The 26,862-nt window shown below is 34.1% G+C and overlaps 1 protein-coding gene across 1 annotated transcript in view; it reads left to right on the top strand.

Moving 5' to 3' along the window:
- The window catches only part of Vps13b (vacuolar protein sorting 13 homolog B (yeast)), a 548,051-nt gene that overhangs the window by 176,731 nt on the left and 344,458 nt on the right, over positions 1–26,862 (top strand). The window contains exons 19-21 of the mRNA XM_013012393.1: positions 12,408–12,517; positions 18,736–18,883; positions 26,335–26,462. Of these exons, the coding sequence (XP_012867847.1) occupies positions 12,408–12,517; positions 18,736–18,883; positions 26,335–26,462 (386 nt within the window). The remainder of the gene's footprint in view (positions 1–12,407; positions 12,518–18,735; positions 18,884–26,334; positions 26,463–26,862) is intronic.

The following is a 26,862-nucleotide window of genomic DNA, read 5'->3' as shown; positions in this document are numbered from 1 at the left end:
TTGTTTCTTTGAGGATTTGTTGTTGGGTGATTTAATTTTTTGAGTTCCAGGTATATTTTAGATATGAGACCCTTGTCTGTTGTATGGCTAGTGAAGATCTCCCAATCCGTGGGCTTTCTATTGATCTTGCTAGCTATGTCCTTTGCCATGAAGAAGCTCTTAAACGATGTTATTTTTTCTCCATTCCTTTCCTGTCTGTCAAGGCTATTCAATCTTCTTTTGATTTATTTTTTATTTTATTTGTCAGTCATGGGTCTTGAACTGTGGGCCTGGCTGTTAGCTCAAGGCTCTTGCTGTACCTCTTGAGCCACAGCACTACTTCTGGCTTTCTAGTGGTTAATTGGAGATAAGAATCTCACAGACCTTCCTTCCCAGGCTCTCTTTGAACTGTGATCCTCAGATCTCAGCCTCCTGTGTAGCTAGGATTACAGGTGCGAGGCACTGGTGCCTGGCTGATTTATTCTTTTATGTAACTTAAATTAATTTCTGTTTAGCTTTCTGAAATTCTGTATAAAGTATAATTAATTTTGAAGTAATATGGATATATTAATCTGTTTCTGTGCTTTTAGGAGCTACAAAAGAGTAAACCATATTAAATTTTTATTGGTATTATTAAAGAGTTGTAAAAAGGGGTTACAATTTCCTAAGTCAGGTAAGGACCACAATGCTTCTTGGATAATGTCACCCTTCCTTCGCTTTCCCACATATTCCTCATCCTGTTCCTGCCCATAAATTGCATAGTTCATTTTTTACATAGTGGATATTGAATACCATAATTGCATTTGTTTAGTCTTCCTTCCTCCATTCCTTTTCTACCCCCTAAAAAGACAACAACAATTAAAAAAAACAAAAAGACCAACAATAACAATAACAAACTTTTTACTTTTTTTGGAATTTGTTTTGATAAATTGTATTATAGATATTCAGAGTAGTTATGCCTTTGGCTTCCTCCCCTAATTGTATGTTCTTTTAGTGGGTTGTTTTTGTGTAAATTCATAGAGCCATATATAAGTTATCATGTCATATATAAGTTATCATAGATCTGGGTTCTAAATATGAGAGGAAACAGGTACCAATTGTCTCTTTGAGCTTGGCTTACTTCATTTAGCATGATTTATTGTAGGTCTATCCATTCCCCAGCAAATGACATAATGATATTCTTTCTAATGGATGAGTAAAATTCCACTGTGTATATGTACCACAGTTTTTATGCACTCATCTATTATAAGGCATCTGAGTTGTTTTCATAACTTGGCTATTGTGAAAAATGCAGCAAAGAACATGGATGTGCAAGTGTCTTTACTGTGTCCTGACTTGTAATCTACTGTGGAGATGCCCAAGAGTAGTGGTGTGGCTGGGTCATAGAGAAGTGCTATGTGTTCTCTCCCTGCTCCCCCCGGCCCCTGCCCTGTCCATTTCTGCCAGCATTTATTTGAATTCTTGATGCTGGCCAATTTTACTAGAGTGAAGTGGTTGTGATTTGTGTTTCCTTTATGACCAGAGATGCTGAGCATTTTCTCATGTGATTATTTGCTATTTTACTTCTTCAGAGAATTCTCTCTTCAGGTTCTTTGTCCATTTATTGATTTACTCATCTTTTAGGGGGCTACTTTCTTACATATTTGGCCTTTCTTATACATTAGGCCTTTGTTGGATGTATTGCTAGCAAAGTTCTACTTCCAGTCTGTTAGCTATCTTTATAGTTATATAGCTATCTCTTTTGCTGTCCAGAAACTTTTTAGTTTGATATAATCCCATTTGTCAAGTCTCTTCTACATGCTGTGTCCCTGGTAGAACTCTTTTCTCCTATTTTATCTTGCATTGGTTTCAAAGGTATAGGTCTGATATTGAGGTCTTTTATCTAGTTTGTGTTGATATTAGTGCATGGTGACAGAGATCCACTTTAAGTTTTTTCCATATGGATGTCCAGTTTTCCCACCACCAATGATTGAAGAGGCTGTCTTTTTTCTACTGTATGTTTTTGGCTTCCTTGTAAATATCAGATGATGGTAAGAATATGGCTTTATTTCTGGGTCTTCAAGTCTATCCTATTTATCTTTGGGTCTGTTTTTGTGCCATTACCACATTGTTTTTTTTTTTTTGTTTTGTTTTGTTTTGTTTTTGCTAGCTGTGGGGCTTGAACTCTGAGCCTGAGCACTGTCCCTCAGCTCTTCAGCTCAAGGCTAGTGTATTGCTCTACCACTTGAGCTATAGCGCCACTTCCGGCTTTTTAGTGGTTTATTGGAGATAAGAGTCTCACGAACTTTCCTGCCCAGACTGGTTTTGAACCGCAATCCCCAGATCTCAGCCTCCTGAGTAGCTAGGATTACAGGCCTGAGCCACTGGCACCCAGCTGGGTTGAATTTTTAGATCATCTTTGGAGGTGTGGAACATAAACATGGGAACTCTTTCCATTTCCTGATGTCATCTTCAGTTTTTTTCTTCAGATTTTTGTAGTTTTCACTATCACAATCTTTTGCTTCATTGGTTAGTATTACTCATATATATATCTAATGTGTACATATTAATATATTTAGGCTATTGGAAATTGAATTGTTTTCCTGATTTCCTTCTCTGATTGTTTGTTGTTGTTATACGGAAAAGCTAGTAATTTTTGTAGGTTAATTTTGTATCCTACTTTGCAAAAGTTTATTGATCAATTCTAGGTACTTGGGGGTGGAATCTCGACATATGATCATGTCATCTGCAAGTAGGGATAGTTTGATGTTTTATTTTCCTATGTGAATCCCTTAATATGTCTTTGTCTTGCCTTATTGCTTTGGGTAGGAGTTCTGTTATTTTATAGAAAAGGAGTAGAGAGAGTAGACATCCTTGCTTTGTTCCTGATGTTGAAGGAAATGGTTTCAGTTTTTCACTATTTAGAATGATATTGGCTATTAGTCTATAATATAGTCTTTATTGTGTTGAGATGTGTTCTTTCTATTCCTAGCTTCTCTAGAGCTTTTAACATGAACAGATCTTGGGTTTTGTCAAAGGCTTTTTTCTGCATCTGCTTTGAGAGGATCATGAGATCCTCTTTTGCTTTATATGTGAAGTATTACATTTATTAATTTCCTTATATTAAACCAGCCTTGCATCTCTTGGTCATAGTGAGAGAGAGGGAGGGAGAGAGAGAGAGTTTGTGTGTGTGTTTGTGTGTATGCATATGTGTATATGTATTTTTTGATTACTTGTTGAATTTTATTGGTAAGTATTTTATTGAGGAGCTTTGCATCTATCTACATTCATTAAAGAGATTGATCTGTAGTTCTCTTTTTTTTGGTGTTGGATCCCTACTTGGTTTTGGAATAAGTATAATACTGGATTCATAAAATGTGTTTGGTAGTGATCCTTCCCATTTCAGGAGTATTGGTGTTAGTTCATCTTTAAATGTCTTCTAGAAATCCTTCTTGGAAGACTCTATTACTTCTTTGATCTCATTGCTTGTTATGGGTCTGTTTAAGTGGTTTATATTTTCTTGGTTCAGCTTAGGGGGCTTGTATGTCTCCAGAGATTTATTCATCTCTACTTGATTTTCCATCTTATTTGAGCATAACTTTTTAAAGTAGTTCCTTGGGCTGGGAATGTGGCTTAGTGGCAGAGTGCTGTCCTAACATGCATGAGGCCTTGGGTTAAATTCTTCAGGACCACATAAATATACACACACACACACATACATACGTACGTACATACATACATAAAATTAAAAAAAAGAAAGTCTCTCATAATCTTTTGATTTCTTGGATGCTTGTTGTTTTTTGTCAACTTAGCTAGAGGTTTGTCCATTTTTTTATTGCTTTCAAAATACCAGCCTTTTGTTTCATTGATTTCATGTGTAGTTTTTTTTAGCCTCTAATTCATTGATTTCTGCACTAATCATTGCTATCTTAGTCTAGTATTTTTGGTTTGGTTTGCTCTTTTTTTCCTCATAATTTATGATAAATAGGGTATGTATCCATTTCTGTGCTTTGAGGAGCTACAGAAGAGTAAACCTTATTTATATTTTTTACTTTAATTTAAAATTCTCTTATGTTCAAACGAGTTGGCCATTTCTTGAACACAATTTTGTTCTCTTCTTCATAACTCCTTCACTCATCTATTATTATTTTTATTTGTTGTTGTTGGTGGTGGTGGTTGAGCTTGAACTCTGGGCTTGGGCATTGTCCCTCAGTTCTTCAGCTCATGGCAAGCACCCTACTACTTGAGCTACAACACCTCATCTGGTTTTCTGGTGGTTAATTAGAGAGAAGAGTCTCATGGACTTTCCTTTCTGGGCTCACTTTGAATCCTCAGATCTCAGCCTTCTGAGTAGCTAGGATTACAGGCATGAGTCACCACTGCCCAGCTTCATCTATTAAATTCAGAACTTCCCTTATGCCACCTTTTTGCCTATTTGAATCTATAAACCCGAAAGAGATTGTTAAACCTTTTCTTTCCAGTATAACTGTCTAACCTGCTATATCTGCTTTTTAATCCTCATGTCAGTATTTATAATCAATCTTATTTTATCATGTATAATTCCTTGATTTTTTAACTATTAATGATTAGTCATTTATTTTTTCTTCTATTAGTGCTTTTTGTACTGTCACTCTTTAATTTTCAAGTTAACAAACTATTATTTCTATTTAGATCCTTTGAATCTTTTTCCACAGTATTGTGCCAGCCTTTTTATTTCTTTTATGTGATGAGATATAGGTTTTCATATTTTCACTTATTAAATAACCATTAACTTTATGCCAAAAGGAAATAGCTGTGTATTTTATGAGTTGCGTCATATATCGTGAAGTAGTAAATGGTGTGTTCTTATTGTGACCATATGAATGAAATTTGAATCCAAGATTTACATTGTAATAATTGTAGAGTGTTGGGAAAGTCATTCAGTGTCCTTGTGCCTCAGTTTCCTCATCTGTAACATAGAAAATGACCTTGCCTTTTAGAATACATGTGTGATTAATGAGGACATGAGTGTGAAGTGCTTGACACTTTTTAACCTTGTTTGGTACAAGTTAGCACTCAGTAAATACTGATGATTTTTATTAATATCAAAAGCATTATTTTATGACATAGTGGAAGGAGGTATTGTTTTCGATAAACTCTGTTGTTTTTTACCTTTGCGTAATTGACTTTTTGTATCTAAAATCTAATTCAGCAATGATAAAATGAGGATTACTTTTTCTATGACAATATGGTTTTCTTATGTACTCTTATATAGCCAGATTCCTTCCTTCCTTCCTTCCTTCCTTCCTTCCTTCCTTCCTTCCTTCCTTCCTTTCTCTTCTCCCTGTTGTCCTTATGTCCTCCCTCCCTCCGTCCTTGTTTTTCCTTTCTTATTTATCTCCTTCTCTCCCATCTATGACCCATCTTCCAATCCATTCATGAATTTGTCTGTGAGGGACTGATAGCAGCACCCTGAGGAAGTAATGAATCCAACAGTTGGCTTATTAACTCCAGAACTTGAATTGTGGGTAAACTGTCATGTTTTCATAAGTGACTATTGCATTCAGAACATGAGAAAATATGCTGTGTTAATCTGAGAAACAACTGGCAGCTTCAGTATGTTTCACACTATTAGACTTAAATCATCAATGTACTAGTGTCTCACAAGAATTCTTTTGATTAAGAGTCTTGATTTGGATTTGATGGTATTGACTATGACTATACATTAGTGATTTCACATGGTGGTAGTGTAAAAAAAGTTGCTTATGGAGTTATCTTCTTACATGTAAAATATTGTAAACATAAGGGGGTATATTATTATAAACCAAGTGTTAATTATAGAGGATTATAAATTCTGCTTTTCTACTTTCAGTAATCACAGTTTTAAAAATTTAATGCTCTTTCTTTTAGTGTTGAGAATATTATAGTTCATATTTACTCTGAGGGTTGGTGAATCTCATTTTAGACTACATGTGAATCACAGCAGTGGTCTACCCTCTCAGTTAGGAGAAGATATTAGCACCACCTTGTGGTGCCTCCTGAACCAAACCATTATTATACAGATACTGATATTACCAGTAAGATCTTAGTTTGAAAATTATCTTTGAATAATGTGTATATGCACGTTTTGGTCACTGGATTTTAATCAAATACCTAACATTTCATAAGAATTTTAATTTCTTGCTTGTCATAGTGATAATTTGTCTAAATACTTCAGATTCTTAGCAAACTTAGTAAGATAACATTTTCTTTTTTAAAATAGTATATTTTAGTGCTAGAGATTGAAATCTTCCTGAATGTTAGGCAAAAGCTTTGCCCTGAACCACATCCCTAGTCCCCAATATGGCTTTTACAGGGTTAGAATACTATTTCTGACTACTCTAGTAGATATGACTGTTTTTAGTTATGTATTGTAAAACACATCTTGTCATCTTAAAATTATTTCAGAAATTAATATTTCTGCTGTATTTGCTGTTTGTTTCATAACTGCTATTGCAACAATGAATAGATTGACTTAAAACAATTAAGATACAATTTAATTAAAGTACAATTAAGACACAATTTTAATGTTTTCCGTAGCAGAATTTCAATGTCATAAAATAAAAAACTCATTTTTTCGGGGGGAGTTCCGGTCGTGGGGTCCCTCAGCTCTTCAGCTCAAGGCTAGCGCTCTACCACTTGAGCCACAGTGCCACTTCTGGCTTTTTTCTTTTTGTTTATGTGGTGCTGAGGAATCGAACCCAGGGCCTCAGGCATGCAAGGCAAGCGCTGTACCACTGAGCCATCTTCCCAGCTCCCTAAAAAACTCATTTTGAAAACTGTATTTTTATAAAATGAAAAATGATTGCATTTGTTCACCCTTCATCCTAACCTTTTTTTCCCCCTTGGTAGGTCGTGGGGCTTTAACTGTGGGCTTGGGCGCTGTCCCTGCGCTTTTCAGCTCAAGGCGAGCGCTCTACCACTTGAGCCACAGCGCCACTTCCGGCTTTTTCTGTGTATGTGGTACTGAGGAATTGAACTCAGGGTTTCATATATGCTAGGCAAACACTCTACCATCAAGCCACATTCCCAGCCCAACACAATACCTGTTTTTTGGGGGTGGGGTGGGGGGGTCTTGGGTCTTGAACTCTGGGCTTGGGCGCTGTCCCTGCGCTTTTCAGCTCAAGGGGAGCGCTCTACCACTTGAGCCACTGCACCACATCCGTTTTTTCTGGTGGTTAATTGGAGATAGGAGTCTCAAGGACTTTCCTGCCCAGGCTGGCTTTGAATTGCGATCCTCAGATCTCAGCCTCATGAGTAGCTAGGATTATAGGCGTGAGCCATTGGCGCTCAGTCATTTCCTGGAGTTCTTTTCAATAAATAGTATTTTAGTTGTTCAGAGAAGTTACACCTTTGTGTTCTTCTCCTAAGGGTATCTTCCTTTAGTCTGACTGTGGATTCCTAGAAGACTGTATAGTTTATTATGTCCACTTATATTTTAGCTCTAGCTTCCACATCTGAGAGAAAATATTTGCTGTTTTGTCTCTGGGAGCTTGGCTTACCTTATTTAGCATGATTTGTTCTAGGTTTATCCATTTGTTTCTTTAATGTTATTCTTCTTTTGAATATTTTTAGATTTTTGACTTGAAAGCAAAATATATAAGCTACCCTTATTTTTTGTTTTATTTGTAACAGTTTAAAACATAAACCACTGGGTGCTGGTGGCTCACACCTGTAATCCTCCTAGCTTCTCAGGAGGGTGAGATCTCATGATTGGGGTTTGAAGTCAACCTAGGCAGGAAGGTCTGTGAGACTCTTATCTTCATCAAAAAGCCAGATGTGGAGCTGTAGCTCAAATTGTAGACTATCATCCTTGAGAGTAAAAGCTCAGGGACAGTGCCCAGGCCCTGAGTTCAAGCCCCAGAATGGGCTTTAAAAAATGTATAAACTATTTCTAGTTTGTAGGCTGTAAAACTGGGGACAGGCTGATTTTGACTTGTAGGGTGTATATAGTTTCTTGGAGTAAATTTATATGAAAGTAAAATAGCAAACAAGACTACAGTCCACCAGAGAGAGAATTTCCTATCAATGAGGAATATCAGAAATGTACTGCTGGAAGTATAATGCACTTATTAATTTGATTAAAATACCTTTTATAGAAATATACTATCTAGGATGGTCATCTTGGCTACTTGGGTTATAAGACAAAGTTCCCTACTCTTTCTACTGGAAGACTAGTATGTAGAAGAATTACTTTGTTGAGGAATTGGTGACAATTGGGGCAGAACAGTTTTCTCTCTTGTCTCTTAAGGACATAAGTACAGAAAAGGTATGATACTTCATGTTTCCTTTAGGCAAGCATATATTATATACACATACACTCTCACATGAATACACATGTGCACATATATACATAGGCATGTACATACATATTATGTACATATGTATCTATACAAGGATGTCCTATAAAGCCTTGTTTAAAGTAAATCCTGTGATTGTCATTTTAATTATAAACAATTTTATTTTTTTAAATATGCTTACATAGCCTCCCTCCCCTGTATGAAACAGTCTTCCTGTTTTTCTCTTAGTAGTTTGTTTCATAGGTTTGTTACTTGAGCTTAATATAAACTCAGCAAACTTTTGGTGCAGGCACGTGACACCTCTAGAATTATGGGAAAGCTAAACATAGAACTGTTCTTAGATCTTTATGTCATTTCAGCATGTTAAGAGGGCTTTTTATAGGAAACATGATTACAAGCAGTTATTACTCAAAACTTTGGAAATAGAGAATGTTATGCTTTGGTTTGAACTTTATAAGTAGAGTACTAACAAAATAATAATATAGTAACAATAATAGCATGAATTTTCTTTAGCAATTGTAACCATATCAAATATCAGTATAGCATTTAGTTCTATATCTCATAATTTCAGATGCAGATTATTAAGGACATTTAAAAAAGTGATTCATTTCAGCAGAACAAAAAATTTGAATTGGAATATAGCTTTTTTCATCATCTCCCTTAAAGCATAGAGTGATTATGTCTTACCATCTTATTAATCTGAAGTCTATTTTCTTTACATAGTTTAAACATATGGAGAGTGTAGGTGTTCTCAAAGTCCCTGAATTAGTTACTACTTGGATGTAAAGAAAACACTACTGTGGGATTTTCAGGCTTTTCATTATTAGCATGTATTGCAATAGATTTATTTCTAATTATGACAAAACTGTTAACTTCATTACAAGCTTAGAAAAAAATGTATCTTATGGAACACGACGTAGTATAACTTCTTGGCTAATAATGTGACTTGACCACACTGCTCTATGTACCTAATGTATTTAAGCTAGTTTGATTTAAAGAAATATAAATTGTACAGTGATGGCTCACAACTCTTGTCCTGGTTTCTCCAGAGGGTAGTTTTCAAGAGACTATCCAATTATCCAGGAAAAAGTGGGATTGGAGGTGTGGCTCAAGTGGGAGAATGCCAGCCAAGAGTCTCATGGAATTTTCTGCCACAAATTGACTTCTAATTACGATCATCTTCAGCTTTCTAAGTAGCTAGGATAGTGGCATGAGCCACTTTGTATGTGGCATGATTGGTTTTTAATTGCCATAAAAATAATGCATCAGATTTTTTGCATTCTGTTTTTGTATGCTTTGCCCTAAAAAGTTTTGGTATCCTGGAAAGACTGGTAATACTGGTAATTCCTTCCAGAAATTAGAAATTAGAACTCCTTGAAGTTTGAAGCCTCTAATTTCATCACTTTTCCTTATACCCTTATGAAGTTTATAACTTTAAGAACTTTCTCCTAAATTTAGTACTTATGTTCTTCAAATTTACATGTATTTTGAGTATTTTGGTTTAGTTATATACAGAAAATAGAAAAACTGGAATCATTGTTGGGTAGCATATAGCCTGGGCATGTTTCCAAACAATGCTATTCTATATGGTGTTCTGTGTGGCTTGAAACAGTAACAGTCTATATTACCCTTAAATGTTTTTACTAAAAGCACTAAAAAGTACTAAAATACCACAGTAAACATGAACATTTGTATGTGTCAGCCATAGATTTTTTTTTCCCCTTAGAGACAAACCAAATCTAGTGGGGGAAACCATTTTATTTCTGGTTACTTTCCAAAAAATCTAAATGTTGGAGTCATCTTTGTTTGGTTTTGATATATGAAGAACACAGTTTTCTGAATTTTGTAATGTTTTAAACTGAGATGATGTTATTATTCTTATACTTAAAAAGCAACCTTAATTTCTGAAATAGTAAGAAAACAAACTTAATTGAAGTAGTATCATTGATTGAATGTGGGTAGTATCTTGGAAGTAGCAATGTTAGATATCTATAATTGTATTTCTAGATCCCAGGTGAAGTGAGAAATAATGATGTTAAATGTAAGAAAATATATACTTGTCTAATATTGGTCAAGAAACCACTGCATTTAATTTTGAAGTAAGGATTTATTTTTACTTAAAAAATCTTTAAGTACTTGCAAAAAGGGTTTCAATTCAAGATCAGTATGAGTATAGTCCATCTTGTTCAAGGACACCTCTTTCATCATCCCCCACCCCCTATCCCAATAGTATGTATGTATATATTTGCTTTTTTGGTGCCAGTACTGTGGCTTGAACTCAGGTATTGTCCCGTAACTTTTCTTGTTTAAGGCTGGCACTCTACTACTTGAGCCACAGCTCTGATAATAAAATTTTGGTATAAACCACTAAATCTTTTAAATATTAATTTCAAAAGAGTCATTTCTGATATCTACTAATGCACAGATTTTTAAAAAAAAGCATTGATACCTTTGAAATGTGGATAACTACAAAGACTTATTTTTCAGTTCATTCACAGAATAACGATAATAAAAACATTTATTTGACTTTCTACTTGAATCTATAAAAAGAAAGATATGTATATGACTTTTGTACTGTATATTTAAAATTTAAGCCAGATGTGGATCATTTCTTAGCAACCAACAAGATTAAAATACTAAATCACAATACTATAAAACATATTCAGAATTAATCTTAACAAATCTGATCCATACTAGGTATCAGTTATTCTAAATTTGAAACCTTTTCTATATACTTGTAGTATTTGAAAGATTGAAGAATTTGCTTTATTGAGATATTTACAATGTAATAAAGAAAATTTATTAGAGTTTTCCAACTAACTTTACTTTTGAATTCTCATGGCAGTCATTTCCAACTTCTCTTTACGTATCCTTGAGTTAATAATCATTGCTCACTAGTATTGGCATTGTTATATGGGAGGGGTTATTGTTTATGTTGTCTTACTGTGCTGCCTAGAGATCTATTCTGATTATGAGCCTTTGGGCACTACAATATGTATAGAAACTTTGGTTCAATTGAATATTCTGGGCAAATGAATAAAGATGAAATCTCTTTTCTTCTTATTCTCTCTGTGGGTCACTTTTTACAGGATTTTATTTATGTCAGTTTTATTGGTTAAAATTGTATTCGATATAAAGCATCATAATTGGTATTTATACCAATTACATTGTGTATAATCTACCTCATACTCAGGCATATGGACTTTTTTTTCAGCGACCATGACAGTCTGCCTACTGTTTATTCTCACATTATTTAATACTGCATTACTAATCAATGCAGTGTAATAATTATTCTATGTTACATGAGGTATTGCAAGTAATATAGGGATGATTTAAAATGTACAGGAGAACACACATAGGCATTTTGTATAGATGACTTGAATATCATAGATCTTGATATTCATGTGGGGTCTTTATATCAAACCACTTTGGATACCAGCGGACATTGCATTTACAGTGATGTAAACATCCCATTTTCTACTTTTAAAACATTTCATCCCTCTCCATAAGCACAGTACATATCTATTATTAGCAATTTCAAATTATGCTACTGCCCAGGCCTGCCAGCAACTGAGCTCTTTTTGTTTCTGTTCTTATCATTTTGCCTTTATGGAAAATAGGGTATATTTTTCTTTTTCCTTCCTTTCTTATTTTTATTTTTTACCCTAATGATTTGCTTTACTTAGCATGTTTTCAGAGTTTATCCACTTAGTTGTTTATTAGTTTTTATGGGTTGGTAATTTTCTATTATGTGAATGCATTTTTTTGTTTGTTTAAATACATCTGTTCATAGATACTTGTAGTATTTTACCTTTTAGGTAGTATAGATTATTCTGATAGGAAAATTTGAATGCAAGTTTTTTATGTAGGCATACTTTTTCTACTCTTTGGTTTGTATTAGAGAATGGAATTAATGGATCATATGATAACTATACTTTTACTCTTTTTAGGAAATGCCATGTGATTTTACAAAATGGTTGCCCCATTTTACTTTTCTACTAGCAGTTTGTAGGAGTATGAACTAATTTTTGACAACACTTACTGTTTGTTACCTTTCTTATAATTATCCTACTTGCAAAATGCAATCAAGCTTATTTTATGAGGAATTAAAAAATGAATCTTGTATTTTAGGTGCTGTACTTCTTTGTAGTATTCAAGGACTAGCAGTTAATCTTGACCCAATATTACATACATGGCTTATCTACCAGCCTCAGAAACGAACAAGTAGACACATGCAACAGGTGAGAGATTTCTGTGTTCTTTCCTTAATGAGTAAATCCTTTTCTCAACTATTCAGAAGAGATACATATACTTACAAACACTATTTTATTCTCTTTCAGTAACATAAAAGAATGTATCTCCTCTCTACTCCATTCAAAGAATTCTGTTTCTTGAGTTTTATTTATAGATAGTTGCAGCCTAACATAAACTTTTCTTGGATAATTAACATCCCTCCCTCCTTTTTTTTTTTTCCCCCTGCTCTTGAACTCTGGGTCTGGGAGCTGTTCCAGAGCTTACCAACTTAAGGCTAGCGCTTTGCCACTTTGAACCAGAATTTTATTTTATTTGTAAAGGTGATGTGTATACAGAGGGGTTACAGTTACATAAGTAAGGTAATGAGTACATTTCTTGTTGAACATGTTACCCACTCCGTTTTCCTCCCATTATTCCCTGCCCCCTCTCTCTTTCTCTCTCTTTTTCTCTTTTTTTCTCTCTCTCTCTTTCTCTCTCTCTCTCTCTCTCTCACACACACACAGAAATTGTAAAGTTCACTTCCACTTCTGGTTTTCAAGTGGTTAATTGGAGTTAAGAGTCTCACAGACCATACTGCCTAAGTTAGCTTTGAACCATGGTCCTCAGATCTCAGCCTCCTTAGTAGCTGAGATTAAAGATATGAGCCACCAGAACCTGGTGAGTTCATGAATCTCCTGCTCAGCCTCCTTACTGCTACCATGGATGATAAAAGGAACTTTGTATGTAATTGCTTATAAAGCAAAGAGATCAATTGAACTAACTTAGATAATCTTAATAAACTATTCATTAGATTGTACATTTCAGTTACTTTTTAAAATAATACAAATTTTATAGAATTATAAAAATCATGTTTTTTTCCTTCTTTCCAATTATATTAATTTTTTTCACATACAAATCTATTTTGATAGTATACTGGGAAACCACAACCATGTAAATGACAAAGAAGAGTTCAATGTCGCAATTTTGCCATATACTAGTTGCATTACTGAGGTATATAAATTTTAGTAAGTAATACTTTATCATCTTGAAAGTGGCAGCAATAAAATGAACTGTCAGAGTTACATTTCAGTATCCTGATGCAGGCAATTTCATTGTCATATCTTACAAACTATAATTATCTAGTTTGTACTAGCAAATGTGAGGCCTTGAGTACAAACTACAGTACCACAGAAAAAGTAAATACATAAATACATACATACACTTACACACATACATATGTACATACATACCTACAAAATTAAGATAATTTAGAAACCATGAGAGAGGAATCTCTCATTCAGAGTTGCAAATGAAATTGGAATAATTTTACAAAAAGCTAAATCTTTACATTCCTCTTTATTCACTGAGAATATATTTTTAAAGTGTAATTAGGAGCTGTAGACATGTATTTTTGTACTTTTAAAGCACATTTTGAGATAGTTATATTGGCAGATTGCTTTCCAATTGATGTACAATTTACATTTTCACTGGCAGTTCATAAAATTACTTTTTTTTTTTTCTTCAATGTTGGGGCTTGAACTCTGGGCCTGGGCACTGTCCCTCATCTCTTCACCTCAGGGCTAGCACTCTATCACTTGTCAGAGTGCCACTTCCTGTTTTCTGGTGGTTTATTGGAGATAGGAGTTTCATGAACTTTCATGCCCACGCTGGCTTTGAACTGTGATCCTCACATCTCAGCCTCCTGAGTAGCTATGATTACAGACATGAGCCACTGACACCTGGCAAAATTACCCTTTTTTTAAACCATAATTGAGAAATGTGCAAAAGAATACTTCTAAGTTGTCTTTTGTGTACTATTTTAATTTTTTTTCATGGAAAATGAGAATATAGTATAGTTGAACCACATGAATTGTTCACCTATTTTTAGTATAACTCATTGACCATCATTTTAAAATTGCTTGGTGAAAAAATGCTAATGTACAATATTGTTAAAATGTTGATAGTGGTTTCATATATTGTGAGTGGAAAAGATAAGGTTGAAATATCAAGTAAAATTGAAATGTACAAAGTATAGTTCCTAAATTTTGCCTCATAATGTAGATATGTTATTATATAAGCATATGGAATCATATTATATTATTATAGTATTATAAAATTGAAACAACCTAAGTGCCCATGAGGAAGTAAAGCATTATTGAAATCTATGTGATAGATCTTAATATGCTATTTGAAGGTTTTATGAAATGAAAAAGGTGATTCCCAAGGTTATATGCAATATGAGAGCAGTTAAATGTATTTTTCAAAATGACCAATGCTAAATATGTGTGTGTTCATATATGTGTGGAGAGCAGGGATGGTAGGGGGAAAAACAAAGGAGGAGGCAACAATGCTTGATAAGAAATGTACTTATTACCTTGTTCATGTAATTGTAACCCGTCTGTATGGTATTTTCACAGTAAAAATACTTACTTAAAAAAAAAAACACACTGAATTTGATGTTCTACACATATCCCAGTAGTGATTGAATCAGAGCATGGGACAAATAATAAGTAGGTTGTCAGTCAAAAGGGATACTAATTTTGTAATTAATTTATCTCTTTTTTTAAACAACTGCAACAGAATGTTAATATCCATTAACATGTCCACTATCATGGGAATATGACTATTTTATTCTTTATAATTCTCTGTATTTGTAGTTTATTAATCAAAAAAGAGCATCTTTTATAGGAAAAGAGATTATGGAACAGTGAGAGGTAAGTGGAACCATGAGAGGTTACTTAGTTATTGCTGATCTAATTCTTTCTCCTGTATCAATATGTATCTGACATGAATATGAAAAGACATTAAACAGCTATTATTGAGGTATTAAATGCAATAAAACATGTAGAATACTAACTCTCATGTCCTTGATAAGGTCCTCAATGGATCTTTTGAACATGTTACATATCTGTAAATGTACTTAGTTTCAGCCAACCAAAGATTTTTGTTTTGTTTGTTGTTGAGTATTACAACTACCATGTCTTTCACTAATTTTTTGACAGTTTAGACAACAATGATTATTGTCATTATTTGTGCCGGGATTTGAATTCTAGGCCTTACATTCTTTGTGTGGCCTTTTTTTGCTCTAGGCTGGTGCTCTACCACTTGAGCCATGGTCTCCAGTCTGGCATTTTGATGGCTAATTGGATATGCACTCTCAATCTGTTTGTTGTTGTTTTTAATTGGTGATGGGGTCCAATGGATTTCTGTGTCTGGGCTGGCTTTGAATAGCGATTCTCCAAGTCTCAGCAGTAGCTAGGATTATAGGTGTAAGCCACCAACGCCTGGCGACAAAATTTATTATTAATTTCCATTCGCATCTGCTAATAATGACATATATGCTTTTTTTTTTTTTTTGGTCTGGTGGTGGGGCCTGAACTCTGGGCCTGGGCTCTGTCCCTCAGCTCTTCAGCTCAAGGCTAGTGCTCTACCACTTGAGCCACAGCACCACTTCCGGTTTTTTTCTTTTTGCTTATGTGGTGCTGAGGAATCGAACTCAGGGCCTCAGGCATGTTTTTCCTCTCAAGGCTAGTGCTCTACCACTTTGAACCACAGGTCCACTTCTGTTTTTTTGGTGGCTAATTGGAGATAAGAATCACATGGACTCTCTTTTGAAGTAATTAGAATTCAATAATCTTATCTTTCAGTTATTATACTTGAATTCAGTATCTCACTGAGCAACACATACTTTTTTTTGCGGGGGGGGGGGGGGGCCGGCGTGGGGCCTGAACTCTGGGCCTGGACGATGTCCCTCAGCTCTTCAGCTGAAGGCTAGCGCTCTACCACTTGAGCCACAGTATCACTTCCAGCTTTTTTTCTTTTTTGCTTATGTGGTGCTGCGGAATCGAACCCAGGGCCTCATGCCTGCAAGGCAAGCACTCTACCACTGAGCCACCTTCCCAGCCCAACACATACATTTTTTCTTCTTACTTAATATACTAGTTTTAATCCTAAAGTGTTTGCTTGTATTCCAGGTATATAAATGGTAGATAAAAATTTAAGTGACTATGAAGACACTAACTATTGAAGCATGAAACAGGTTTCCAATAAACATTTCAACCCTCCCCCCCCATTTTATATAGATGGGATAATTTAAATGAGCAAAACTTACGATTTAAAAAATATATTTGATTGTTATTGTAAAGGTGATGTACAGAGGGCTTATAGTTAAGTGAGTCAGATGAAGAGTACATTTCTTGTAACCTCTTCCCTCACTCTCTCCAGTTTTTCCCTCCTATTCCTCACCACAAGTTGTATAGTTCATTTTCCACATAGTGTCTTGAGAGTACCAGTGTTGTATTTGTTCTCCCTTTGTCACACCTTTTCTGTGCTCTCCTCTCTTACCCTCCCAAAGACAAATTAACAAACAAGCCAAAAGAAAAAGCCAGCAGCAACAACTAAAATCTCTTTCCATTAAAACTTACGATGATTTCTGTTTCTCTTCTATGTCTTGTAGGTCTGCCTGGGAGAACAGACCTCTTCCCCTTATCCCCTCTACTTCTGTATTTCTACCAGGGACTTATGTTGGGGGCTCAGGAAGGGGGCTGTTCTCCCAGGTAAACATAAGGGGGTCTTAAAAACTGTTGTTTTTATTTCTTATACATATGACCAGTTTGACTTAATATTCACTATTAAGGCAGGTATTTATATATAACTATATTTAAAATAGGTTCTATATTTAGATGAACAATATATACTATACATAACTATATTATAAATATAATAATGTATAATATAAAACAATATATGAAAAATATATTGTTAAATATAGTTAATATTAAATATATTGTTATATTTAAATATATAAATAAAATTTTCGTTTTCTCATTTTCAGATTTCTTCTCTTGTTCAGCCCAGCTTTTACCTTACAAGTTAATTCTCTCATTGTCATTGTACATTTTCTGTACAACATTGGATGGTGTGGTATTGAGGGTAACACTGATTAACCTGCAGCATGGCTAGCTCCTATCAGATCCACTTTCTGACATAGCTGTACTACAGCTATCACATATTGCTTCCCAAGCTGCACGTTCATTCTCAGCTATGGCTCAAACCCAACATTTGAGGGTTCTTTTCCTTACAGTTCAACATTGAACTTTGATCCTAATCAAAAATACTTTTTTTTGCCAAAAATTTGACAGTATTATATTGGGTGTCATCAATCGTAACATCAGACTTTATTTCAGTGAATAAAGATGAAACAGCTGCTTTATTGTTCATCTTAGCATTCATACATTCAATATAAAATTGTAATGTTTTCCAGCTTTCTCTAACTAGAGTTACTTTTCTATGCTTTCAAATATTTTATGATTTTTATTTTATCACATAAAATATATAGAAATTTCAGCACTTCTTCAAAAAGTTACACCCTTATTAATATATAAATTAGTTTTATATTGATAAATTTCTGTTTTCTAGGTGTTGAAGAGAGAATTTCATTTTTTATTTGCCCTGTTCATATTATCTTTATGCTCCTTTACAATTTATATTAACTGGGTGCTTTTCAGATCTCTAGGTTTTCATAAAAAATTGGTAATCATGATCTGAAAATAAGAAATAGGTAATTTCAGAAATAAAAATTTTATACATTTTAGATAACCTTTATTGCAGTATAATTGTTCTCTTATTATTATTCATCTTAGGCTTGATTCATAAATTAAACTTTATTTAGATACCTGTAAGTAGGAATATACAGAATATAGTTGTTATTTAGTAACTATGAGTGATTGATTCCAGGAACCCCTCTGAGAAACCAACATAAAATGGCATAGTGCTTTCATATAACCTGTGTACATTATTCTCATATAGTTTAAATCATCCCCAGTTTACTTGTAATACCTAGTACAATGTGAAAGGTATTTAAATAATTGCTATATATTAAGAGAAAGACCAATACAATAAAGTTTTTTCCCCTGAATATATTTGGATCACAGTTGGCTGAATCCATAGATACAGGATCCATGAATATATAGGACTAACACTGTATGATACTTTGTATAATCCATTGTCAGACATCCACTGAGAGAGTCTTGCCACTTGTCCCCTGGGATATGTATATGGGGCAGGAAGAATACTATTTGTGAGGGAAAGATGGATGGAGGAATGGAGAATGATTTAAAATAATAGGTTTATCATTAACTTGAAAAATACTGTTTTTGGTATTGTCATGTTTAACCTTTATACTGCAGAAAGGCAGTAATTTGCTTTTCCATTTTGGCTCTTTCAGCAGTCTGTGGTAACTGTCCCACTTGTTATGCCAGTTAACAGAAGGAAAGAGGATGAATTATCTGTTGGTAGTGCACCTTTAGCAAAGCAACAGTCATATCAGGCCTCTGAATATGCCAGCAGCCCTGTGAAAACAAAAACATTAACAGGTAGGTGTCAAGAACTGTAACTGGTCTGTGGGTGTTAGTATACTTGTAAACCAATGAGCTTGTCTGCCAGTTTCATTGATGTTTTATGAAGGAATGAGACTCCTGTATTTATACCAAGGACTTTATTATGTTCCACATTAGTAGTAATAACCCAAGTATTAACATTTTTGGTTTCAGTGCCCTTAGGGTGGTATGAAGCAGAACAGATGATATTTATATAGTGAATATGTTCTAGGAAAGACATCGTTTGTGTACAGGGCATTTGAACCTTCTGTAATAGAAAGCATGTCTGCCCTTTGCTCTAGAGCAAGGCCCTATGGCTCCTTTTTAAGCAAAGCTCTAGGCAAACTTGCTGTTTGCTCTTAACACAAATGACATTTCTATCTTCTGGGGTACTTGCTGTACAAATACCTTGAAAATACAGTTGGAAACAAAAGCAGTCACTGCCTCTAATTTCAAGGTGAACAGAAGCACACAAGACTCATGGAGAATTGTATTTTTCTTCTCTATTGTTGTGTTCTTCTGTTTTTCCTCTCTCACATTCTTACCAAGGTCATTGATATAAAGTACAAGCATTCTTTCAAAAATGATTTACTTCCATTTGTGTTAAAAAAAAGTACTGTATCGTTTCATGTAAATCATGTTTTTTTCTTTAACCTCATTTTATTAGGAACCACTTTTTCTTTAGAGTATTTTTTTATATTCTCTTACATGTACTTTTTCTTATAAACCAGATATACCCTACAATATTGATGAAGATTTTGTATTTTCAGTTCATGAATAGTATTTTTAAGTGTTTTTATGAGCATGACTGTTGTAAGTTAAATTGAGGTAAAAAAATAAGGCATTATCCCTGCCCTGGGACTTTTAGTGAGTAGATATGAACATGTGACAGCTACTGACTAATAATACACTTAATTATTTAAAAATACTTAAGCTATCCAAATGTATATTTTTAAATTATGTTTTTATTATTAAGATTAAGTAGTCATCCAAATATATTCTTTTGGATTTATGTATATTAGTTGAGAAAGGTCTTACTAAATGTTTTTGCACTGGTTGGCTACTATCTTACCAATCTCTATTTCCCAAGTAGCCAGATTGCTGGCATAAGCTACCACACCCAGGCACTTGATGTAATTTTTTCTGTTTATTTATTCCTATTACTATTTTTGAGCAAACATCTGAATTGTATCATTTCTTAGTTTCTTCATTTAATACATGGATCACTATGTTAAATTATAAAGCATGAAAGACAATTTTATCATTTAAGTGTGCTCTGGTAGAATTTGAATAAAGTATTAATAGTATTTCAGCCTGAGGAATATTATACCTTTTATACACTGATATTATTTCAGTAAAAAATGTATTTATTTTTTTAAAAATTGTTTCATTCAGTTTATTTCAGTAGTTGTTTTTAATGGCTGCCATTAAGTTAAAATCCACCTCACTGATATACATAGATCCAAGAGGAAAAAAAATGCACAAATTGACTTCACTCTCAGTCTTACCCATTTTGAAAAGTTTTAGTAACATTAGGCTACTAAATTTTCATCTTCCAAATATAAGAGATTTATTTCTATTCAGTGGAAAGTGGTTTCTTGTTTTGTTTAAATAGTTTTATCTTATACTCTTATGTTTGGCTATATGCCTTTTGTAGAAATTCTTTAAATGTGAAGATCTAATCAAATCATGAGAATTAATGTAGTTAAAAATAAGATAATAAGCTTTGTATGTCTACTTCACCTTGTGTATAGAAAACTTAGTATGCCACAAAATTATTAGAACAAATGTATGATTAAAGGCCTTAACAATTACTATTCCTTGTCAAATATTCACCCTTTCTTTAGTATACTTAGGGCAGTTTTATCTGTGGCCTTCTGATAGGATGTATCACTAAACTGTATGTTTTTAAATACTAGTTAGATTAAAGTAAATATGAGTAGATAGTCTCACATTCCCACCCCCAAACCCTTATGATATGTCTTGTAGTTTTGTGTACTATACTTTTAGAGAACATTGTTATTTTACTGTTATAACCTAGAAGTTTTGGCTACCTAGGAAAAAACTTCTCCTATAGGACCACATACGAGGATCCTGTGAACAGATTTAGTATGCAGTGTTTACTAGCTTGTCTGAAGAGATAGGACACACTCATGTGCCAGCGTTACATGAAGTGGATTTATTGCTTACAGATGGACAGCAAGTGACAACAACTGAGGATTCATTGTGAGCCAGGCCCTTGGGGCTCTGGAACGCTGGTTTCTCATTTTATTATTATTTGTGCCTCACTTGAGCTACTGCTGAGAGACCCTGAAATGCAGCATTCTCTGGGTTTTATATCCTGAACCCATGGGACTTCGAGGCCAAGTGTTGAAGTGTACTAAGACAGATGAGAACAGAGAGTGAGCTGTTCTGGCTAGGCCTTCCCTATGTCAAGATGTTGCATACCCTGTACCTTCTACCTTATTAGTGTGAACTACAAAGCAATGAGGAGAATACATGGTTGGTCCAAGGCCATCCAGAAAACTTTTGTAGGTCTCAAGGAGCCAAGTTAAACTGAGAAAGTCAGAAACTGTTGTTGAGTGAAGAAAATATCAGATGAGTAATAAAAAGTCAGTAGCAAATTGAGGGAAAAGGATGTTTTTGAAGTTTTTAATAGGTTTAATTATTGAATCTTTTTGTGTATAGATATAAAGTACTTAGGTAATATTCACCTCTCCTTACCCTCTCTTTTTCTTCTGTGTGCAAAGAATGTTTTCATTGATAATCCTTGGATCAGGTACCCACATCGTGAACAGTGACTCTGACCAAAGCGATCAGTTTTTTCTTTTCCAGTTTCTATCTTACATTAGGTTGTGATGTTCTCGTATGTTATAGTACCAGAAAATGAAAAAAGACAGCAGAAACATGGCCTATAAGGGTATCTGAGAGTTAGGCATTCTAATTTCTGTGAGTTAGGCATTCCCATTTGTATACTAACTTTTTATTTTACAAAGACACAAAATGTAGCTGAGGTATAACATTTGGACTGAATTACTTTCACATATTTATGTTTTAATGAAAAAGATATAAAATGACTCTGATGGTAGACACATGAACTAGATATTGGTGAAGGAAGAATCTAGGAGAGACGTGAGATGTTTGAATACAAGTTTTTCTCCCCTCACTGGGGATTGAACCTAGTACTGTGCAAATGTTAGACTTGTATTTCACCACTGAGTATCATCCTCAGCTTGCTTGCTTGCTTACTTGCTTTTTTCCTTTCCTCCCTTCCCCTTCCCTCCCTCCACTTCCTATTTTCTTTTCTTATCTGGCAGTTTGACCAAGTAGTTTAGGCTGACCTTGAACTTTCTATATAGCTGAAGGCTGGCCTCATGATCCACCCACTTCCACCTCTCTATGCCACCATTTTTGAGTAATTCAGTTCCATTTAGCACAATTTATTTTCCAGTTTTATGTGGTTCATTAAAAAGAAAAAGTTCCCTGAAATTCATTCATTTGAACTATACTATCAGTTAATTGTGAAATTCTTAAGAACACACTGTGAATTTACTAAGTGCATTTATTAATGTTTTGAAGAAAAATGCCTAGTTCTAGTTTTTATATAAACTGGAAGAATTCAACAAAAACTCTGTGAAATAGTTTTTTATGCAGTGTCTTCACCCTCTTTTAGCCATCAGAACAAGATTATAGTTTCCAGATGAAATTCTGAATGTCATATAGTGATGACATATATTTTCCTGGTTGGCTCAGCATGAGATGCAATTTTGCATGCCATGTCACGCTGATTGCAGAATCCAAAAGCCATTATTTCCCAGAGGGTTTCAAGAGTGATAATATCAAATGTAGCTTGTATTTTGATGTAAAGTGTTAGGCAGCTTTGCAGTTCTATGACAAGTTGCTTAAGTTTTAAATTTTTAAAAATAATGTATCACTTTCTGTTACTTAATATCACAAAATGAAGTTACACAAAATACAGATCAAGCCTTGGTAGATGCAGTTTTTAAATTAGGATAAACAATACTTGGCTGAAGATTTTGTAATGATTAAATGTGATATTGCTTGTGAAATAATTTATATCTATTAAGTATCATTTTAAAGCTTATTTTACAAAAAGGAATTGGTACAGAATTATAGATGTCAGTAGACCAACGACCAAGAAAACTTAATTTTTACCCTATCCTCAGCTCACATTAAACTACCTTCATCGTTTTTCTTTTTTCTTTCTTTTTTCTTTTTGTTTTTTTTTGCTGATCCTGGGGTTTATACTCTGAACCTGGGCTCTTCTTGTCTTTGAGCTTCTTTTGTTCAAGGTTAGCACTCTACCACTTGAGCCACAGTGCCATTCTGATTTTTTTCTGAGTAGTTTATTGGAGGTAAGAGTCTCATGGACTTTCCTGTCCTGCTTGGCTTCGAACTGCAATCCCTAGATCTCAGCTTCCTGAGTAGTTAGGATTACAGTACCCGACAACCCTTTTCTTTATTTTTGATAATATTAAATATACCCAACATTTTTTTGCTTAGCTGTCATTAGACATTCCCAAAAGAACACATGAAATTTCTTTAAAATAATAAAACACAACTCAAAGATCACATTTTGTGATGTCTTGAATATTAAAGGGCAAGTTAAATAGTATTACTGCAATGAATGAAATATTTTTCTCATTCTTTTTATTTAGGAGAGTAACAATCTCATTCATTTTTTTCTTTTGGTCTGTTGTGGGCTTGAGCTTTGGGCCTGGGCACTGTCCCTCAGTTCTTTAGCTCAAGGCTAGTGCTCTACCACTTTTAGCCATCGCGCCACTTCTGTTTTTCTGGTGGTTTATTGGAGATAAGAGTGTCACGGAGTTTCCTGCCTGGGCTGGCTTTTAACTTCAATCCTTAGATCTCAGCCTCCTGAGTAGCTAGGATTTCAGGCATGAACCACCAACACCTGGCAACAATCATATTCTTTAATCCCCTTTTACCCCTGTCCTTTAATTAAATTAATACACTGTAACTTTTTATATCTGTGTTCAGTTTCCCAGTGGTATTTATTGAACACTCAGAAGTTAACTCTGGTATGATTTCAGTTGGTGCCTCTAATCTGCTAGGATGTTCTTGCTTCAGCAGAAAAAGGTAGCTATGTTTTAATATACTGAATCGTCAAAGTGCAATCCAAAGTACTAAGGTAAAATTTTACCTTAATCAGGCAATCAGTAAATATAATCTTGAGTTTTGAACTGTGGGCTATGTATAAGCTCTTTGGGAAATTAAGAGAAGTACATATTATAGCTTTGTGACAGAATTCAGGCTATAACTGGAGAGAGAAAAACCATGTGTACTGTAGGCTTTGTAGAACTGAGGAAAAAGTCTTCCTGAAAGAAGACTTTAGGAACAGAAAGTTTTCATTGAGGTATGACTTGACTTAGGCCTTAATAAGGTTTGAAATGATCAAGGAAGGGCAATTCACTTGGATAAGAACAGTAAGAGGAAAGAATTGATGGGTGTAGAGATTCTTTAGTGGAAGTTATGAAAACAAAGTTAAATAAGTTCAAAGAAGCAAGACATACTTATTCAGAGTTTTAATTTTTGATCTTAGGTCAGTTTATTTTTGAATCATACTCTGTAACTGTACACTTCAGAGAAGAACTTAAAAAGAAAGACCTGTTGTAGAGTTGTGAATAAATTAACTTCGTAAATTTGTCTAGTTCTGCTTTCTCTTTATAGGATTTACCTACTTCCTTTGCCATTTTTGCCCAGAATATATGCTTTTCAGTTTAGTTTTTGCATCTCAATCACAAATATTCTGAAAAACCTTTGAAGAAGCAACTCATTTTTAGTGCTATTTTTTTTATCCATAGTCTCTGGGATACTTCACTGTCTAATGGAAATCTGAACTTGTCATATCTGAAACTACTTCTTTTCTTCTTGAAGCTTCTTTTCCTTTGATTCCATTCTTTACATTGCTCCAACCTAAAACTTGGTCTGGAGTGACCCTTGATTCTTCTTTATCTTCTATAGTACTTTTAATTCATCAGTAAATCCCATTGGGTATATGGCTAAAATGGATATAGAATTTCATCACTTCTTGCCATTGTTATTGCTGCCCCAATTTTCCTGTTTCAACACTTGATCTGTATAGTCCATTTTGTTTTAGACAGCCAGAGAAATTATTTTAGATTATATGTCTTGTGTGTATTTAGAATTAATGATTATGTTCTAGTCAATGAAAAGCTATCTCATTGCCACAGCTTACGTAAGCTCTGTATAATCTGGCCATCTATGAAGCTTTGACTTCAGCTCTACATTTACACAGTTTGCTCAAGCAGTCATTGCTTCTGTACCTTACTTTAAAGTCCCAAGCATACTCCTAACTTTTGCTTCACCTGTCTTATATCTGTGTGATTGTCTTCTAAATTGGTTTTCTTTCACAAGCATTTATTTGAATCTCTTAAATACATTCTTATAGTCATTGTGAACATAAATATGAAAAAAGTCTGTGCTCCATACCCTTAAAAGAATTTTGTTTATTATTTATTTCTGGCAGTGTTGGGTTAAATTTAGGACCTCCCTCTTACCTGCTGGTTAGATGCTTTTCAACTTGACCCACCACTCAACCCTTTTTGTGATTGTTATTTTTATGTATTTTTGGAAAAGGTCTCATGTTTTTACCTGGGACAAGCTTTGGATCAAGATTTTCCAGCAGAATCACAGACATGTGCCACCCTACATGGCCTTTTGGTTGAGATGCAGACTGCATAACTTTTTGCCTAGCCTGATCTTTAGCTACAATCTCTTCCTTCTGGTTAGCTAGGAGTATAGTTGTGAGGTACTAGACATGGCCCCTGCTTAATGTATTTTAAAACTAGTAAATATGAACAAAGTTGGAAGAAGAAGTGTGATTGGACATGGTGACTAGTTTTATGGTGATTACATGGTAGCACTTATTTTGGAGATCATCCTGAGCTAATTTAACCTTAATTTACTAAGATTTGATTGACTTATACTATTATAAAAGTATAAATAAATAAATCATACTAACATTAATATAAAATGTATAAATATAAATAGGTTTCTTAGACTAAAGCATATTCAATTTGTATATTCTTATAAATTAGTAGAATCTATATCTTTCCATGAGTACTTTGTAGAAATTTTTTTTACTGATTTAATTTTGTATTGAGAAATGAAAAAGTTACAGTTTAATGAAATTTTACAAAGGGAAATTAATAAATATACAAAACATTACCATTATTTTGTAAGTCTACCTCTCTGCCATCAATTTCTTGAGTAATTGCAAAAAATCAGTGGTTATTTAATAGAGAATGATCTAAGGTGACATGGTATAATCTTATGTAGATGTTATGATCTTAAGAAGGGAAAGAAACAATCTTGAAAATAGTTTCTGTATTTTCAGAAATTGTAAGTTATGCTTCTTGTAAATAATTTGGTGTTCTTCTACTTAGAATCCCGACCATTGTCAGTTCCTGTAAAAGCCATGTTGACTATATCTGAAGGCTGTAGAAGTCCTGAAGAAAGAATGAAAGAATTCATTGGAATGGTATGGAATGCAGTGAAGAGTCTCACACTACAGGTAAAATAAAAGTTAGAAATATTATACCTCTTATATTTAAATCTTTTGGCATTTTAATATTGGTAAAGTTTTTCTCTTAAGTAGTACTTATGTAAACTATTTCATTTCCACAATTTCGTTAAAAAGAACTGGTATGCTTTGCTTATAAAAAAAAAAGATGTTATAGTTGGTTGCTGATAGCTCATGCCTATAATCCTGGCTACCTGGGGGGCTGAGATCTGAGGATCACAGTTCAAAGCCAGACTAGGGAAAATCTGTGAGACTTATCTCCAATAAACTACCAGAAAGTTGAAAATGGAGCTGTGCTCCATATATTACCAGCCTTGAGCACAAAAGTTCAGGCGTCACTCCTAGGTCTTGAGTTCAAGTACCAGAACTGGCACTCCTCCAAAAAAAAAAA

Source organism: Dipodomys ordii, unplaced genomic scaffold (genome assembly GCF_000151885.1).
Source record: "Dipodomys ordii isolate 6190 unplaced genomic scaffold, Dord_2.0 Scaffold17, whole genome shotgun sequence".
In the NCBI taxonomy this organism is placed as follows: Eukaryota; Metazoa; Chordata; class Mammalia; order Rodentia; family Heteromyidae; genus Dipodomys; species Dipodomys ordii.
This window is presented reverse-complemented; position numbering and strand designations above follow the sequence as displayed.